The sequence below is a fragment of the Psammomys obesus genome, unplaced genomic scaffold (genome assembly GCF_907164565.1).
Source record: "Psammomys obesus unplaced genomic scaffold, mPsaObe1.curated_primary_1811, whole genome shotgun sequence".
Lineage (NCBI taxonomy): Eukaryota > Metazoa > Chordata > Mammalia > Rodentia > Muridae > Psammomys > Psammomys obesus.
The window spans coordinates 3,612,284-3,631,760 of NW_026588368.1; the positions used below are offsets into that span (position 1 = coordinate 3,612,284).

The following is a 19,477-nucleotide window of genomic DNA, read 5'->3' on the forward strand; positions in this document are numbered from 1 at the left end:
TTGGAGGAAACTAGTCCCAGGGTCCCCAGTGCTTGGCTCCTCCCCTATAGCTGAGTCTGTTCCGACAGCCTTTCAGTCTTAGGGTCAGGTAGTGCAATGGTACCTGCAGTGTCTGGGTTGGAATGGGGACTCTTATCCTCATTTTCACTGGGCTGGAGGTCATCCATGTTGATCTAGGCAACCAAAAGAAGGAAGAAGAATTCAGTTAGATGTATGCCAGGGTTCTTGGGCTCAGAGGAGCCTTAGAATTATATCGTAGTCTGAGGCTGAGCTTAAAAAAAAAATGCATCTTTGCCCCTAGGCCTTGTAGCTCCCCTCAGAATAACAGAAAAGGCAGATATTTTCTTCGCTCCCAATTCCATCTGTCACTCTCTTCTCCCCTTACCTGTTCCTTGTTTCCACTTCCTTCAGGTAAAGAACAGGAAGACAATGTGCCCCACCCCCTTAGCGATGGCCTCTGAACACCTAAAGAAGCCCCTCACCTTGGTAGTGGGCGGCGACTCTCCGTCTGCAGTAATTGACTTCAGCTCAATTTTCTCCTCTTTGGTCTCCTCCACGGCTGGCTTCTCCATCACCTCCTGTTTCTTTTCTGGGCTGGCAGTCCTGGCCGGTCAGCAGGAAAAAAACCCAGAAATGGATGTTTACTGGAATGATAGTGGACAGTGTAGACCAGAACTGCTTTGTGGTCTTCGGGGGAGGGGGTGGAGGGTGGGCAGCAATATCAGCCCTGTGTCTCCACAGATTGTCTTTTCTCTGGGACGCATCCCACTTGCAGCTCCGCTCCTCCACAGGACTGAGGCTCTCCGGCTCTCTCTGGCACACATCTGACCTCTTTCAGATCCTTAGCTGCTCCTTCTTTTAAATCAGAGGATTCTGGGTCTCACCTAGGATTGGTTTCTAGAGGACCTCTTCTCGGTGTTCAACAGAAGCACAGCATATGGCAGTCCTAGCTAGATAATTATGGGATGGAATGTAGAACCTTACGTTGTCTCCCTACCATCTTAATGGTACAAAAGTAGTGAGAAAACATTGTTTTCTGAGCTGGAGGTGGGTTTTCTTCTGAAGGTGGCTTCCTCGCCACCCCTCCTCCTGTGTGTGTTCCCATGGTTTCTTTCCCCAAAGGATGGGTCCTCATTTCCTGCACTGGTGGGGGAAATGCCACATCTTTGCAGAGACTATATAGTGATAACTAGGAGCTGCAGACGCCAAATTACTGTAGAAGTCTCACTCCTGTCCATGTTAGCCAGGATGTCCACTAGCTGAGCACCAGCCCTTTCTCCCCCCGGGGGGCATGGCCTTCTAAGCTTAGAGGGTTACCTGGCTAGCTTCTTTCTCTCCTTCTCTTCTTCTTCTTCCTTTTGGGCAGAGGTCAGGCTCTCAGCGTCAGCCAGGTTGTCCACCGCAATGGCCAAGAACACATTCAGTAGGATATCTGTTTGTGTCCATTCTTAAAGAAAACGACCCTTGGTTTTGGGAAGCATAATGGCCACTGGGAACAGGGATAGTATAAGCATGCAGAGGTAAGGGTTCCCCAGGAGAGGTCCTCTTTGAGGGGTTAGGAGGCCAGCCATGTACCTTCTCCCCATTTCCCATCATTCTGCTTCCTGTTTAGAGTTTCTAAGCGGTTGAGACCAGGCTGGCCTTGCAGACAAGAGCAGGGCAGGTCTGAAGCATCAGGCCCCACCTTGCTCTTTCATTGCTAGATTTCATTATTGATTTGACCACTGAAATGTCTGGCTCTGACCGACAGGATAGGCAGCACCATGCCTAGCAAATTGCTCTTCAGACCCAGTCATTGTAACAGGGCACCAAAGAGACGGCTTGGAATCTCTGTCAGCCTCTATATACAAACACCCTTAGAGGGTCAGACCTGAGACTTCTCTACTGAACCAGTCATCTGCCTGTCTCTTCCATGCTGCCATGCCCTGCTTTTCCACCAGCAGAAACACTATGGTCCAGAAAACCACAGAACCAAGAAAACATAGGTGGAAACCCCATACCCAGTCCTGGGCACTCATAAATTCCTATCACTTCCTACACACAACTAAAACTCCAACAAAAGCCTGGAACATAGGAGGGGCCTTGTCTGTATTGTAACAGCCAACTCACACACACCCTTTAAGCAGGACTTCCTATTTTTATATGGCAAGCCCAGAATCTCTTATCAGAATGCTCAGAGCAAGAAGTATTCTGGATTTCAATGTATTTTACAAATTTTGGTATATGCATGGCAGGATTTATCTTGGGGATAGGGCCCAAAATACATTTGTTTCATATACATCTTTTATACATACTTTGACATCAACTTTATACAAACCTTTAATAACTTTGTACATGATATCCTCATGTGGTTTTCTACCTAACACAACCCATAGCCACTTAAAAGGGTCCAGATATTTCATTATTGGATAGGGATGCTCCAGCCTGTCTTACACTGTAGCCACCTGAGGAAGAAGGCCTTTGATGTGCCAGAGGTTACCCAGATGACAGAATGCCAATTTTGTCTGCAGGTGGCAGAGTGTTAGGAACTTCACTCAAGTTTTGGGCTAGACATTTTTCTCTTTTATGACCCCACTCTGGATTCCACATTCACAGGCTCAACCAGTGGGAGAGAAGAAAAGCCTAAGGCTTGAGTCCTTGGGGTCCACTTGGGAACTTGTGCAGCTCTGCCTATGACTTTAGCCCCACAAAGAACTTCAAAGAGAGGAAACTGGTCAAGGCACAGGTTGGAGATCTGAGTAGGTACCATAGCTCCAGAGTGGCCAAGATATGCACCTCCAGACATATTGCATCCTAGTCTGTGTAAGTTTGGTTGCGTAGACCACAATGCTTGGGGGCCTCATTCACCTAGACTATGACCAGAGCACACCTCCTAGAAAGGGGTGACCCAGTTCAGGGATGTGCAGTACTGTCTCCTGTGCCCAAGCACAGCCTTCACCCAGACCCACACCGTGGCTGGACTGGTTCTAGGCCAGGCCACACTTCCTTCCAAGAGCGGTCTTGCCCAGCTAGCCTGTGGATGGGAAGTCACAGCACAGGTCCCCAGCCAGGGCCTTGTAGCACACACATGGCACTGTGCTAAAGGCCGAGTGGGGCAGCAGGGGTGGGGCAGCATCAGCAGCAAAGGATACAATTTCCACAGATGAAGAGGATGATGAAGTAAATACAGACTAACATCCCTGGAAAAGAGGGGCCGCCATAAGCCATGATCCCATCATACATCACCGAATTCCAGTCCTCCCCGGTCAGGATCTGAATGACACATTCCCACCAATAAGGGACACAGCGTTAGACCAACAGCAAACCCCCAAACTCCCCTGCCCTGCCCTGCCCCACTGTGTTAACAGAAATGTCCCAAATCTCATCTCTACTTTTCTTCCTTGTTCTGGCTCCCGATTATTCATAGGAACTATAGGCTTGGGCAAGTTCACTCCTAACCCCAGACAAAATGCATGGCCACCAGCAAATAAAAAGGCCTTGTGGTCAACACATTTTATTGCTCTTCACATACAGTATAAGAGAGAGCCACCATTCATTCCCTGGGTGGCTGTATCAGGTGACTATGATCAGGAAGACAGTGATAGGCTATACCCACGTCTATTGAACAAAATACTTTGGCACCACCATTAAGATCTTAGCCGTGTGCACGCATTGTTCCCTTTCATCTATGAATAACTCTACTTTTAATCTCAAAGACATGCTATTCCAGCTCTGTCCTATGCCAAAACATCCATGAAAGTAGAGTTCTGTAATTCTTCCAGCAGCAAGGATGCTAGCAATTAAACATAGGTCCTCCACATCTCAACCGGGTTTTTTGTTTTGTTTTGGCTAATGGATGCCATGGCCACACAAACATTTTTAAACTGATCAATTTGTTTTGTCATTATTCTATCCACCTGTGCAGCTCCATGGAAGGTCCGAGAGACAAGAAACAATAGAAAGAAAGACCTTCCCGGGCTGATCTAGGCTGCCATCATGCCCGGTAAAGGGGTACTGCTCTCCCCACCCCACCTCTCCCAGGCTTCTTCTTGCCCACCTCCAACCTCACTACTGAACGACCCTCCCGGCGAGAACGGCAGCAGCCCCTACCTGAAACACAGTGAGGAGAGACTGCGGGAAGTTATCGAACGTGCTCCTTCGTGTCTGCATTTCATCGAAGTTGAACTTCCCTCCAAACAGCTGCATGCCCAGGAGGGAGAAGATGATGATGAAGAGGAAGAGGAGCAGCAGCAGGGAGGCGATGGAGCGCACTGAGTTCAGCAGGGAGGCCACCAGGTTGCTCAAGGAGTTCCAGTACCTGGGGATGAACAGGGAGTTCAGCCGCCTCTCCTCTGTTGCCCTCCATCAGCCCTCACCTGCGTGCCCCCTCCTAGTTCAACACACACAGCTCCGGTCCCTGCTAGCTCCCATTTCTGGGTTTGGGGAGTGGTGTGGACTGGACTCACAGTTTGGGTGTGGAGCTGTAAGTTTAGCACCAGTAAGAGGCAACAATAAAGAGAGAGGGCTCGGGAGCTAGACGTTCCCAGCCTCTCTGCCAGCTGCCGTTGCCCTTGGATAAGTTATTTAGCTCCCCCATTTCCTGCCTTCCTGTCTGGAAAAAAAATGGAGATAACAGGAGTGTGCACATCATTAAGGAAGCCTGGAAGATCATACCCTCCCTCTCCTTAAAGCAGTGCCCAGTAAGCTGTCTGGCACACAGCTAATTTAAGTTTATAATTACCATGAACACTTCTGGTTTTTAACAGAGAAAACAAATTCCCCTCTCCAAAAATGCCAGCAGCAGCTAACTGGGGAGGTAGAGCAAAGAGAGTAGGCAGAGCTTACCGATGGCCCCAGCTTCCCTGGCAGGATGCTTGGTTTTTAAAAGTCATTCCTCTGGAAATTCTGACCCAGCACCTGGGCCCAGATATATTTAGTTTTGATAAGAACCTACAGGATTCTGATAATTTTGGATTACAACTAACCCATCAGTCTATTGGGGGACAGCTCCAGGCAAAAGTCCTCTAGAGGAACTGTAAACTAGGTTTATGGTTTTTAGTTCTGTGATCACAGGGTGTAAGGACCTCTTCAAGAGCCCACCAATGTTACACCTGCTGGTAGCAGGGCTCCCTACCCACAACCCAGATTATTGATTTCAACTTCACATGACCGTGGGCATTTTGAGTTTTATCCATGGCAATTACCATAAAGTAATCTTTGCTTTTTCTTTTTCATAATTTAGCAGTAAACTACAGAAATAAAACCATGATAGGCATGCAGGGCACTACAGTCAGTCTCTGGCTCTGAGGATACACCCCACTCTTCCATACTGTCTTAAGATCCCAGTTCTGCTGTGGCAAGGATGAAGAAACTTTCATCCTAACCCATAAACTCATTCCTTTTTCTGAATCAAATTACAGGATCCAATTGACTTGACTGCCCCTCCGGACCATTCCCCCACCAGCAAATCACCCCCAAAACTGAGCTGTTTGTAGCCCTAACATTTCCCTCACTTTTCTCAGTCTTGCAGTACCTTGGGGTCGGCCCTTCTAAGCTGATTGGGTTGCTCTGAACACCCCTGATGTGCGATAGCCCCCCTGGACTTCCTATAGGCCAGAGCTGGTGTTGACCTACTTCAGGCAAGAAGTTAAGAAAGACTTGGGCTTGGAAGACCTTTCCCGACTACACTTCAAACTGCTTCTCCAAACCTGCTGGAGATCAAAGGATGCCCAGTTCACCATGTCCTAAATGCTTCTTCTCAGGTCCCGCAGGAACCATGAGGTCACACTCTCTGACACTGGGGCTTGGGCCATTCACAAGCAGCCAATGTGGAGTTGGCCAACAAACCGGCATCTAGAAACCAGCAACTTTAGAGCATCTCGCATGTTCCAGTTACAAAAGGAGGAGAGTGTCTGTGTGTAGACCGAGTCTGACTGTCATGGGAAGTCGGATTTTACTCTCCGTGAAGTACACAGCAGTGAGGGAAATAGCATACCGGGCTTGAGCTGCGGTTCAGCTGTATCTGGAAACCACGGGGACATTCAGGGGAGTCAGCCACGGAAGCTCCAGACTTTAGAGAATCAAGTCACTACAGAGACCAGGTGAAGAGCAGGAGAAACACAGCAGGATAGAGAATGTTTCCTGACCCAGGGTCTCCTGAGGCCTGAAGTTCTAGAGAAGTAGAGTCTACGGTAAAGGGTTGAAACCTGAGGCAAAGCTTAGCTCCGCTGAGAGCCAGGTGGAGAGGAAGGGGCTGGCCAAGGAGTAGTACTAGTTAAAGCAAAAACCTTTTCTGTATTCCCCACTCCACCTTGCAGCTCTGACCCCAGAAGCCATCTTGGGAAATCTGAGCTTCAGGTAGTGAGGAAAGCATACCACATCTTGAGTTGTGAGGTTTTCTGCCTCCCCTCATTCCCATGTCAGGAAATAAGAACAGCAGGATCAACCTGTGCCTTACCCCGCAGTAGCAAATCCCAGGCCTCTATCTTCAAAACAAATCTGGACGTAGGCCACTTCCCACTGCCTCCATCACCTAGGCCTAGCCAGCAGGCTCTCTCGCTACCTCCTACCTACTTGCTCTGCCTTGACTTGGGCTCCCTGGCAATTCTCCACATGAGAGCAGCAAGAGCCCTCTTAGAGTGGGAGCCACATGCAACCCCCACCATGCTACTGCCTGGTGGGAAAGCCGGAACCCCATGACCTCTGGCCTGGTTCCTATGCTCTCCCTCCCTCGTCCACTCCAGCCTCCCACTTGCAGACGCTCTGCCGCACAGGCCCTTGTTTCCACCAGTGGCCTACCCAGCTCTCTCTCTGAATTTGACATAGGGTCCCGCCTTTAGATCCTTTGCCTGTGATCTCAGGGCAACTTCCCTGACCTCTACTTTAGCAGCTTGTTCTACATTATCTCTTAGAATTTATTCTTATTGGGTGGTGTGATGTGGTGTGTGTGTGTGTGTGTGTCTGTGTGTGTGTGTGTGTGTCTGTGTGTGTGTGTGAGAAAGAGAGAGAGAGAGAGAGAGAGGTATACCACAGAACACATGTGGATGTCAGAGGACAACATCTGGAGTCAACCTACCCTACCTCTACAAGGGGTTCTGGGGGTTGAATTCATGTGGTCAGGCTTGCACAGCAAGTACTTGATGAACCATTCTGTTTTAAAAAGAAATATCACCACCAGGCAAACATCTATTTCTTTGCTTAGCGTTTCTTTTTTCTCATATCAGAACTGAGGTCCACAGGGAAGCGGAGTCACATGTGCCGTTTGGTTCCCTTATTCTCTTAACTTTGCTTGGTCCACAGAAGGTGATCGATGAGTGTTTTGTTGAAGGAATGGACTTTACTATAAATCTAACACATTTATACGTGCCCGAGGGACAGGTAGTGATCCTCACAGGTGTGTGTTTGTTTATGTGCCCATGTTGTGAGATGGGAGCAGAGGTTAGGGTGGAAGGACACGTAGTTGGGAGTGGGAAGGAGTTGGGAAGTGGATCTGGGAGGAGTTAGAGGAAGGAGTGGGATGTGATTATGATCCAAACACATTTGATACATGTAAGAAGTTCTCAAAGAACTAATAAAATATTGTATTAAAATGTGATTTTTTTTTTTTTTAAAAAAAGAACACTAGTGTGGTTGTGAGGTGAGCCCAGCATGCCACAGCAGGGTGGCTGCTCTCAGGCCTGCAAACTCTCTCGGTCTCAAGGCTCTTACTGCCTAACACAGAACGAGAGCCCGTCTCCAGAACCACTGACCTTTTCAGGAAGCTGGCTGGTGGCAAGCCAGAAGGTTTAATGACATAGAAACTGTTACCCTAACTGGATCAAACCCAGCAACTATAGACTCACACACCAAGAAAGAGAACTTTGGAGAACAAATGCTAAGGTCTCCAGCTGCAGACCTCATGGAAAACCTGGGAGACCTAAACATCTGTGGTCAGAACAGTGGTCCCCATTCAGCACAGCGGGGACCACCAGGCCCTTTGACCCATCACTGGGCATCCGTGTTTCTTCTGCTGCACCACCCTTGCCAATGTGTGGCTACCTGTCCTTATCCACCCGGCTCACTGTTTGCTCTTGAACTGCGCTACACTTGAGTGAGTGTGACCTGGTCGATTTCCCTTCTACCTAAACCCTCCTCTCCTCTCTTCCCTCTGACTCACCAGCCTTCTTCAGTTTTTTCTCTCACTGACCATCCATTCTTCATTGCTACATTTTCCCTCGGCCTCCTGGGTTGAATCACAACCCACTGTTCAGGGACACTTTGCCAGCATCTCCTTTCCCTCTGTACATCTGTTTTGGCATTTGGGGCTCTGTAGAATCTCGTTTCAGTTCAGAAATCTTTGCTTCAAAGAGCTCGGGCCCAGCCCTTTCCCTTCATCCTGGTGCTGAACATCCTGGAGCTTGCTATAAATAAACGGTCTTGGAAACAATAGGGCTAGCTGTTGAATTGCTTTGCAGTATTCTATCTTATTTCTCTGTTCCAGAAAGGGTCTCCACCAAAGGTACCTCCTCTCCCAACCATTCTTATGCCAAGGGGGTGGAAATTATTCCCTGGGTTTTGGTGGCAAGTTATTGCTGGAAGAGTGTTTCTAGGTGGAATTTCACACAGTAAGTTTGTATATAATTGGTGCTTTGCGATAGGAGAACAGATCAGGAAGGAATGAGCATCTGGCCCTGGGTCTGCCACAAGGACCCCACAGTGGGTGTACTTGGACCCGAACTGCAGTGAACTTGAGCCTGGTCCCTGAGGATGCAGCAGCTTCTGGGGGTATTTGTTTGACAGGAGTATAAAGTGACATGTGGTTGGTCAGAAGGAGCCATAAGGAATTCTAGACTGTCTTGGTGAGGGGCTAAGACATTTGGGACCAAAGCACATTTCCTGCCAGAACCCACGTACGTCCTCTCCATCTTGCGTAGAGAATACAACTTGGTCAAGGTGCCAAGACTTCCTGGTCTTGACCTTGGGATGACTGTAGGGGGTCGCTTCTTAGCTTCTGGACCAGAGTTGCCCAGCATTACCTAACTTGCACCTAAAATCAGAGACGTGTCAGGGTTTGAGAAGAGGCACATCCAAGTGACTTTCACAGCATCACCTTAAGCTCCTACAGTGACTGGGTACCAGCCCAGGGGGTAACCTCCTTTTTTGCAGAAGAGGGCACATGGCTCTTGGGTCTGAGAATCCTCTCCACGGACTCCTGCCTGGGAACTTGACAAACATGGGTTTCCTGTTCATCGGTGGCCTTAGTGGGCTCCTGAGCAGAGATCTCTAGAAGGCAGGAGTGTAGGCTGGGAGACTTGGGAGGGGGTGAGCCGGACCCTGAGGGAGGCTGGAGGTCTCTACAACCTGGAGGATCTGCGGGTGGCACTCAGCGCTGGGCTTTGGGCGGACCATATGTCAGTGGTTCTCAACCTTCCTGATGCCGTGCCCCTTTAATGCCGTGACCTCATGCTGTGGTGACCCACCGCCCCCAACCACAAATTGTTTTCGTTGATGTTTTGCTATGAATCATAATGTAAATATATTATTTTTTTGGAGCTGTTTGGTTGCCAGTAGGGTCACGACCCACAGGTTGAGAACCGCTGCCATATGCGGTCCTGATTTGGGTGAATGTGTCTTCCTAAGTCAGCCTAATGGCACACTTGAGAGCGCAGGAGGCAGCTATAGAGGAGAAGCAGGAGACTCCTGGTGTATTCTGGTTTGTAACAAAGGCAGTGAAATATTAGTAATAACAGATGCCAACATGCGCTGGAGTGCAGTGTGTTAGGACGGGGTAGTCCCCGCTAACCCTCAGATCAGCTCAGCCTCACGATTAACTAAAGGAGGATGAGGCCAGGGTCTGTTTTACACATGACATGACCGAGGTAAAGAGAGCTAAGCCCGAGGTCGCACTGCTTAGGTAGCAAAAGGCAGGTCCATCTCTCAGCACATCGTCTGGACCACAGTGAGCCCATCTTGCTGTTTGAGTCCCGAGATAGGGCCTAAAGGATTGTTTTCATCCTGCCTCTTGTTACATGGTTGCTGACTCTATCTGTATTTCCTGGGTCTGATGAACACTATTTTTTAACTTTCAAGTTTTTACTGCCTCTTAAATAATTTTCACCCATCCCATGTTTGAGATCTGGGATTTCCCCCTCTTCCCCCAAGCTTTGTGTGTTTAGAAAAGGAACATCACTGCTAGATATTGTTATAACATCTTGAGGAAACTGTCCATTGATTTTTTTTAAAAACTATTTTGTGTATTCTTACTGTGAAAATATTGACAAGAAACAACCTTTCAAAATTCAGCTTGACCACAGGGCATCCCATAACCCCCATGCAAGAAGAGCTAACAGAATTTTCAGGCCTCAAAAATTCCCTAAGCAGAATAATTTCACGGTCTAGCTGGAGGTTACTTCTTCAATCCATCTGGAAATGTGTACACATTCAAATGTACACAAGCAAATGGTGGTGAGGTGGTGAAAGACAGGTTCTTTGTACAGAGTGCTGACTGCCAGGGAGACACCTGCTTCCTGCAAGCCTGCTCCCATGCAACCTGAGACGTGAAATGCACAGAATATGGCTGTGTGTGGGCACTGTGGTCCTGCCTTCTGAGCTTGGAGGTGGGGCAACTGTGCGCTGTCCTTCCATTAAGTAAAACTATTTCTCCTTCTCCAGTCTCGTGGAGAATACCCCACTAGCCACACATTGAGGAAGTTTTTTAAATGTTCACTGTGAGCAGTGACTGTGGTTCTTGAGCTGCTGAAATCCTTAGGGAGCCCCCTGAGGGCTCCGCCTTTCACAATCCCAGAGTTGCCGGTCCACACTTGAAGTCTCATGACCTCACTGTCCTCTCCTAATGACGGTGACGACACTGACTGGATTGAAAACAAGAGCCTCTGGTCGCCAGCACCGAACTTAATTCAAGTGCCGCTCACTGGAGTCTCAGCAACACTCTGCGTTCACATGGCTGCCCAGAGAGTTGCAACAAGAATAGTGCTAGCAAGGATGCTTCCTAGGGCCTGGTGACTCATTCGGAGGAACACCCTGTGTGAGTTGTGACATACTTGTCCTTGACCCGGGGGCACCAGTCTCCATCCTTGTTTCCTAACACAATCCGAGTGAGGGATGTAATGCTCCTGTTTCCAAGGACTACCCAGAACGCAGGTTCCTAAGGGATCTGGGGGCTTCTATCTGGAGAAGAATCAGAAGACTTCCTCCAGCTGGCCCTAAGGATGTTTCTGTGAGTCGACAACAGCCCACTTTACACAACATGTATCACACTGAGAACCAGATAGGTATCTCAAAGGCTTTTACAAAATGATGATCGTAGGGTTGGAGGCCCTCAGATGTTTTTCTTTTTTTTTCCAGCCAATTGTCTTTCTTTTATTGGAAGCAATAGCCGCAATAAGAGAGAATAGAATTCTGTCACTTTCTGTCTTGTGGAGGGAGCCGGAGGATATTGGACTGAGTCAGGCATAGAAGACAAGTGCCCCGTGGTTCACGTGTAGGTAGGGGCCTAAAACGCTGATCTCAAAGACGGAAAGAACAGGACAGTTAGAGACGAGCCAGGGTGGAGAAGGTGGCGGGGGTGGGGGGGGATGGATAACAGTGCAGTGGTGAAAAATACAGCAACCTCTAGTGCTTCTAATGCACAGCAGAGCAGCAGCTGCCAACAAGTGAACTGAACATTTCAAGGTATTTAGTAGAGAGGATCTGAACGTTGGCAGCAGAAAGATGTAAGTATTTAAAGTAAGACGGTGTGCTACTTGCCATCATCTGATCATTATGTGTTGCATATACATGTTGGAATGTTACACTGTGCTTCATAAATATGTAGGCTACCGTTTGCCATTTAAGAAAGAAATATGAAAAAGACCCCAAACAAACCAAGAAGTGTAACAAACAAACAAACAAACAAACAAGCAAACACAAAAACACAGGACAATTGGTATGAGTAGTGGTAAAACCGGAAGCCTTAAATTGTATATCTCTGGTGAGAATGCAAAATGGCCTAGTCTCTTTAAAAAACAATTTTATTATTTCCCACAATGTTCAAGAGTTTAACCGAATAACCCAGGGGTTGCATTCCTATATATATCCAAAAGAAAAGAGTTATACATCTCTGGAAAAACTTGGACACAAATATTCACAAAAGCACTATAAAGTAGCCATGGATCAAGGCCCATCATTGATATTCGAATGATGTGAGTTAACCATGCAAAGGAATATTATTCACCAAGAATAGGTGAGAAGTTCTAATCCATGCTAAAACCTGGATGTAACTTGAAGATACTAAGCTAAATGAAAGAAGCTGGACTCAAATGATGACACTTTCCATTATTATTTTCATAAGGCATGTCCACAATAAGCTATTGTTTCCTTGATCTCTTTCTCAGGGTGTCTGTCACACAATAGACAAATCTAAACAATGAGGGTGGGCTACCTAGGCCTAGCATGGGGTCAGTGGTTGGAGAGAAATGTACATGCAGTTTCTTTGGAGAATGATGAAAAGGTTCTAAAGACAGAGCCATAACAAAGCCTCCCTTCTTTAAGCTGCTCTTTTCAGATATCTGGTCACAGGATTGAGAAAAGTAACGGATACACACCAAGAGTGCTAGGGTCTCAGTCTTCCATGTCCTCCCGCACACTTGCTATTTCCCTGTCCTGTTTGGTTTTGAATGGCATCTCTCACCATAGGTCTTCCTGTGATTTGGAGGAGCAAAGAAGCTGACTAAGGCCCCTTTCTTCTTGTCTAGAATACCTTACTGTCCAGAAGCCATCTCGAGACCCTACAGTTAAATCAATATCAATGTTGGTCAAGCCAACAGTAAGAGGAGACTGGATCCCCAACGCTTTCTCAAAGCCACCGGGCTGGTTACTTCTGGGCTATCTAGTAACACAGCAGAATAAATGCAGCCAAGTTAAGCGACTGCAGCCAAGTTAAGCCCATAGCCAAGGGCATTTCTGAGCAGCACATCACCAAAATGAACCATGACTCTCCATGCTGCACAGGATCAGAGGCTAGACCATTCCAGAAACTGCAGCTCTTCCCTCATCCAGGCTCATCCTCTCTGGCCTCCCAGAAGGCTTCTCCTGAGTCCCATCCCATGCCCAAAGGGAAAAGAGGAGCCACACACCTGGTGATCTTGAAGATCCTGAGCAACCGCACACATCTCAGCACAGAGATGCCCAGGGGCGACATGATCTTGGTCTCCACCAGGATGGTCTCCAGGATGCCCCCACACACGATGAAACAGTCAAAGCGGTTGAAGAGGGATACAAAGTAGGCCTGCAGACCCAGGCTGTACATCTTCAGAAGCATTTCCGCAGTGAAAAGGGCCAGGAGGGCCTTATTGGCTGTGTCTGGCGGGTGTAGGAGAAGAGCGGGCATTCAAGCAAGGAACCGAGAAGAGCAAAGAGGAAGGGGAGGAAAAAATAAAAAGACAGTCACTGTCATAGCTGGAGAAAAAAAAAAACAACCTATCCCTTCCTCTCTTCCTCCCTCCCTCCCTCCTTCCCCTCTCCCACCTCCCTGATCCTTCCCAAGAGACCTCTCCCAGCTACTCCTGAAAGAACAATTAGGTCCAATTTCCATCTTCAGAAACATGCGCTGAGTGTCCAGCACCCATTAGATGTTTAGCCTATGCTGCCCTACTTCATCCCCGCAGGAATTTGGGAGGCTTGGCATTGTTTTTTATTAAACCCAGTCTTTGGAGATGGGACAGGAGATTCAGAGAGGGGCCAGTAACCCATCCAGGTGAATAGTCAGAGCTGGAACCAGGCTCCCTGCACTGGATCTTGTTAGTACTAGACTGCCTCCTCCCAGGGGCCCCGTAACTTGAACCATATCTACTTCACTCCCTAGAGGAGATGCCTAGGCATGGGTCCTAGATGTCTTCAGAGGGCTCAAGGTGGGACAAGGAGGCTTAGCTAGCCATGGGGATACTGTCCCTTGTCCAGGCTCTGTCTGCTTCTTGTCTATCTTCTAATGGTCTGGGTAGAGCTACCTGGAGCTATAGTGAGGTCAGAGGAATTGAAAATTGCTTCTGCAAAGTTGGCAGCTGAGGGGCTCTAATAGCCAGATAAGCAACAGCTCCTGTCCTGCTACTGGAACTCAATGGTGACTATGATGTGTGCGTCTGTGTGTGTGAGGGGTGGGTGGTGGTGGTGAGAGTCCCCTCAAGCGTGTGAAGGGCCACATGTGTTTAGGACAAGGGCCTAAATTTTAATATGGGGTTTGCAAGCTTCCAGGCCCAGCACGGCACGAGCCAAGAAGCACAGGCTCTGGCTGCTTTCCCGTCAGCCTCCCCGGAACTCAGAGCTGAGTTAGCAAGAGTGACTATGAAAAAGCCAGGGGCTGCTCACCTTGCACTTCTGTGAGCCAGTGGGGCTGGTTGTAATGTTCGGAGGCAATGGTGAGCGTGTTGAGGAACACCAGGAAGATCACGAGCCAGTAGAAGATGTCGGATTTAACGGCCGCGCGACACTTCCTTCTGCAGAACCTGTTCCACCTGCGCCAGTAGCGGCTGGAAAAGGGCAGCGGGGAAAGACAGGGTTGTCTGGGCGATCAGGACTTCTGTCAACCCAAAGCACACCATGTGACTGACATCTTACCTGTCTGTCACTGGCTTGGCCTTCCTACACAACCTGGTGGCAGAGTGATCAGATCTCTACCAAGCTAACCGGGTTCCACTGTTGGCCTCGGGTATACCCACTGTCCATCTCTAAGCTTCAGTTGGCAACAACAGCAGGGCTAACCTCGCAGCTAACACCGTGTGAGCATGGTTAAAATGCCTTATAAGCCATTTGGCATGATGCTGAAGTGACCGAACAAGTGGGATTGCTTTTATGTTCTCAGCTGGGGACACAACTCAATGGTAAAGCCAAGCATGTATAAGTCTTGGTCACAATCTCCAGCACTGAAAGAAAAAGGAGTTTCCAACTATTTTTAATTTATTTTAACGGCATGATCAGAAATAGTGTGGCAAGTATGAGATGGGGGGGGGAGGAATTAGTTGTTGCTCTAGTGTCAGGGACAGAATTGGTAGATGGTTACTATGAATAAAGCCTTTTGTAGGCCTTTTAGGTATTTTAGGAACATCTCAGGGCTTCTCCAAAAGTCCTTAAGAATCTCTGTCAAGCTTGCATGAACGTGATACCGAGGAAGAAACTAAGGGCCATTGAGGTTGAGCAACCGCTTTGATACACTAGAGTGGCAGAGGCAGGGGGATGCTGACCCAAACCCGGTCCCTTCCACTCAATCCATATCTTATCACCACAAAGAGGAAGAGGCTGATTTGCAGCAAACATAGCATTTTTCAGCACAGTTGGTCAAGGACTCTGCAGTGGTTTTCATGTGTGGCTACGCATAGAACGTAGCTTTAACAGAGAAAGCTTTAACAACCACCCGGCCACCCCGTCCCTAAATCAATCTGATTTCGGACTGATTAACTGGGTGCTAGGTACATTCAAATGCTCAAAAGATAGCGCTGGTACTTCTTAAAGCCCCCCCCCCCAGCTTGCTCTATGTGTAATTAGGGTTGAGAACCATTAAGTTGGATGATCCCAAGCAAACACTCCCATTTTATGACTGTGCTATAGGGTTTCACTGTTTCACAACACACAGCTATGCTGGGGACTTCTGTATTTAACAGCTGCCTAGAAGCAATGGAGAAGCATGGAGAGCTGGGCCGTGGACAGCCAGGCCAAGACCCATCACAGGAAGAAACGCACGAGCAGACTCTATTTTAGAAAACCAGTCACCACCGGACTGAAACACAGTGAGCTTCTAGATCAGGGTGGAACAAAAAGGACAGCTCTAACTTTAAAAAAAAATGATTAGTGGCCCAAAGGACACTGAGGACACAGCAGATGTGGAAGCAAAGTCAATGGGAGACTGGGCTTCAAGATGAGGGAAGGGTACAAAGGGGATGCAGCATCAAAATGGCTATCTTCTAGCACCCTCTAAGCCAGAGACCGGTTCTCTGGGAACAGAGGGTGGCTGGAAGAAGGGCAGGGCATTTGCCTTGGAACCTGGCTCAGGGTAGTGTGTGCAGAAAGATGAGGCATGCAGAGCCCCTGCTGGGGGTCAGGCAAAGGAGGCAGGAGGGACTGAGACAGCACCCTGGTGTGACAGTCACAGGTGCCTGTACTTTCATGTGATAATTTCTATTTGACTTTTCTAGTCTAGGCCCCTAAGCAAGCATCTAAGACCTGCTTGCAGCAGAGACCCGAAAACCTCACTCTGCAGCCCGGAAGTGGATGGAACAGCTGTCTGATAGGCCATGATCAGCACTGAGAAAAGGAACAGAATGAAAATACAGAATGATTCAAAGTAAGAAGTGAGAAATACCCGAAGAAAAGCCTTAGGGGTGTGTGTGTGTGTGTGTGTGTGTGTGTGTGTGTGTGTGTGTGTGTGTGTGTGTGTGTATGTTGTCCTGGGCCAGGATATATAAAAAAACCAAAAACCAAAAAAACAGCCTTCTATTTTGCAATAAAATAGAAGGCAATAAAATTGAACTGCAGTCCAACATTCTGAATAAATCTATGTCAGGAGTCCATATCTGAGGTCTTCTGGCCAGAGAAAATCATAGACACGTTAGTCATTTCCTCTGCACTGGAGGAGCATCAGCTGAAAACCCTGAATGGCTTTCAGGGTCCCACAGCACCAATGCAAGCATGTCAGACGCGGGGCACAGGGCTGTCTACGTTCCATACCCTGTCCTCCGACTCAGCTCTCTGCTCCTTAAGGGAGACCCTTTCAACACCAGCAGCTCCACACGAAGGGCAGACTGTGTTCTGTGGTCCCAGGGAGATAGATGTCTATATAAATGGTTCCCTCCATGTAGTCACGTTGACTTTTGGGGTAGCGTGGCTTCACCTGTGTAATTTTTCTACCTATTGTTCCGTGGAGAAGCCCGTTACCAGGACTTAACTGAGTTCTACAGTGGGAATGGAAGAGCTGGGGGGGGGGGGGGTATCTTAGAACTTGAATTCTTCCCTGAGGACTATGGGGAGAGGGATTGAGTTTGGGCCTGTAAGTTGAAAGACAGATTAATCTCTGTGTTCTGGCCGGATCCATCTTTCACTGGGTGTCCCAACTTTGCAGGGAACACTTAGCTTAGCTGGTGCTTTGAGGAATTCACTGTGCACAGAAGAGACGCCACACGGTCAGACATTAGTCTGCCAGTGCGCTTCAAGATACTTGAAACATCTAGCCGAGCGACATGCAAGGGTGAGGACAGGGAGCTATGTGAAGAAGGACAAGTGGCTAGGACAGAGACTCCCAGGTAGTTGTGACGAGAGGTGCCCCCTGTGCTCGCCAGAACTTGATACTGCACGGTCCTGTGTTGTCAGGGCACGCCCTACCTCTTCTTATGATTCTGATTACTAATGTTATAGGATAGTTTTAAAAACACGTCAGTCGCAAAGATGTGTTTTCAAAACCGATACAGTCCCATACTGCAGCAAGCACTGATGACTGCTGTGCAGACTCCAAAGCGATCAAGGACGCTCTTAACTAGAGTAGGTAGAAACTGACTCGGAGTCAGTTTAATACTGAGAATTTGACCAAGGCCATTTATCTCAAGTTTAGAAGTTGTAAACATGGCGCTGCTTTTTTTTTTTTTTTTTTTTTTTTCTGTAAAGTCAGGCCCGTCACACAGGTCCAGAACTGCTCTCTGCCAGCTCTGTTAAATGTGGCTGCTACTGCACAGAGGCTGCACAGAGGCAGCCTGGAGAGTCACATGGATTTGGGTTGTGGTGGGGATGGGAGTAATTACTATCCAGGGAAAGTATTTAAAGATAATTGTACATCTCCCACTCTTCAAATATAGTTTTGCTTGACAGCTGGTTTCCTGGCAACACTTCCTACTATATAATAAATGTAATAGTTTATTAGAATGTGTACATTTATTTGTATGTTTACATAGGCATGGAGGATATAGAAATTAAATGATAAAACAGGGAGGAGAAATTTGCCTGCTCTTCACGTTCTCTTTGCATTAGCTGGAAGTCATTTACTCTAGAAATACACCAACAGGGGTGGAAGATAGGGGTGGGGGAGAAGGATGGAGGTGAATGTGTCTACTGTACTTAATTGTCTGTACTGTGCTCTGCTCTCCCTCCCTTGGCTCATCTTATCTTCACTCCCCCCCCCCCCCCCCCGGCCTTTGTCCCCCCCCCCTTTCTTTTTCCCAAAACAGAACACCCTGCCAACTATGAAGGCTTCCACCTTCTACTCCCATCGTCTAGGTCCTGCCCATCCTTCCGGCTCAATTCAAAGCCCGGCTTCTCTGCAGTAGATGCTCTGCTCTTGCCTTGGTGTCCCCGCAAAGGCTGTCTACATTACACATTTTGTTTGTGCAGTCAAGAAACACTTATTTAGCGTTTCCTATGGACAAGGTAAGACATCAACAGTTAACAGACACAGTCCTTGTCAGCGCAAATCTCAGCCGGGTCACTGAGCAGTCGGTGAACATGCTTCTCGCGCGGGGGGACTCTGCAATAGTGTCCCTAGGTTACATCTTAGGTAGCCACGGAGGCATCCAGGGAGGTTTCTGCCTGTAGAGGGCTTCCATTGCCTGGTACTATCGGTTAACTTTGAATGTATGGCTTCTGACTCTTTAATGAGATAATCGGATCCACAAGAAGCAGGGACTGTGCCTTCTAACTTTGTTTCAGACCCGTGGCATTAAGCGCAGTTCATCTCACACAGTAAGATGCTGGCTTACGGGCTTGTGCGAGCCACAGAGACATGGCCCGGGGCTGACTCCCTGAAAAAGGCAAGGCTTAAAACCCTGAACCTCGGGAAGGAGGGTGGGAGCACAGGAAGGACACTGCTCCTAAGCTGGTTTTCTCAGGACACAAATGCTGATAGGCCTGAGACATGAAAACAGTGGACATAGCAGCCTGTCTAGCAGCTGGAACAAACAGCAGAGAGCAATCACCAAATTTAATCCTTCATGAGTAAGTAGCCTAAAAATGGGCTATTAGCGATTGGGGGAAACTGGAGTTTGCACCTGGTTGTTTGGCAGAGCAGAAAGGCAGTGATGTGGGAGGCAATTTCTGCTGAAGACTAGGCCTGACAGTCCTCAAATTCTGGAACGCTGTAAGGTTTGCTCTGAGTTCTGCATAGTTTTCTCAGAAAAACTCGAATGGTTCTCTCGAGCAATGATGCATAGTGAGCCCCAATTATAGCCAAGTCTTTATTTTCCTGTACATGAAAGCCTGAATTATCAAAATACCCAAGTATCATCTAATTTGTCTCATCCCCCCCCCCCCGTAAGCTCTGTTAAACCAGTCTTTCAACATTAACTACGACTTTGTATCATCCAGTCTTGTACCTAAAATAGGCCAATTTGAAGCTCAAATTCTATTACTGTCATTATTAGATTGTTTCCCCAACTGAGAGGACTATTTGGGAAACGTTGATAATTTTGCTAGCATTTTCAATCCATTACCAGCCTCAGCTATTCCCTAAACAGACACACACCAACAGTGGGCTGAAGGATCTAGGTTAGCC

The 19,477-nt window shown here is 48.0% G+C and overlaps 1 protein-coding gene across 1 annotated transcript in view; it reads right to left on the bottom strand.

Annotated features, from left to right (window-relative positions):
- Cacna1c (calcium voltage-gated channel subunit alpha1 C) overlaps window positions 1–19,477 on the bottom strand; it is a 184,150-nt gene that overhangs the window by 88,820 nt on the left and 75,853 nt on the right. The window contains exons 9-15 of the mRNA XM_055604274.1: window positions 14,320–14,480; window positions 13,092–13,317; window positions 4,090–4,297; window positions 3,132–3,252; window positions 1,318–1,432; window positions 483–603; window positions 104–173 (exon numbers count right to left, since the gene is read on the bottom strand). Coding sequence (XP_055460249.1) covers window positions 104–173; window positions 483–603; window positions 1,318–1,432; window positions 3,132–3,252; window positions 4,090–4,297; window positions 13,092–13,317; window positions 14,320–14,480 — 1,022 coding nt within the window. The remainder of the gene's footprint in view (window positions 1–103; window positions 174–482; window positions 604–1,317; window positions 1,433–3,131; window positions 3,253–4,089; window positions 4,298–13,091; window positions 13,318–14,319; window positions 14,481–19,477) is intronic.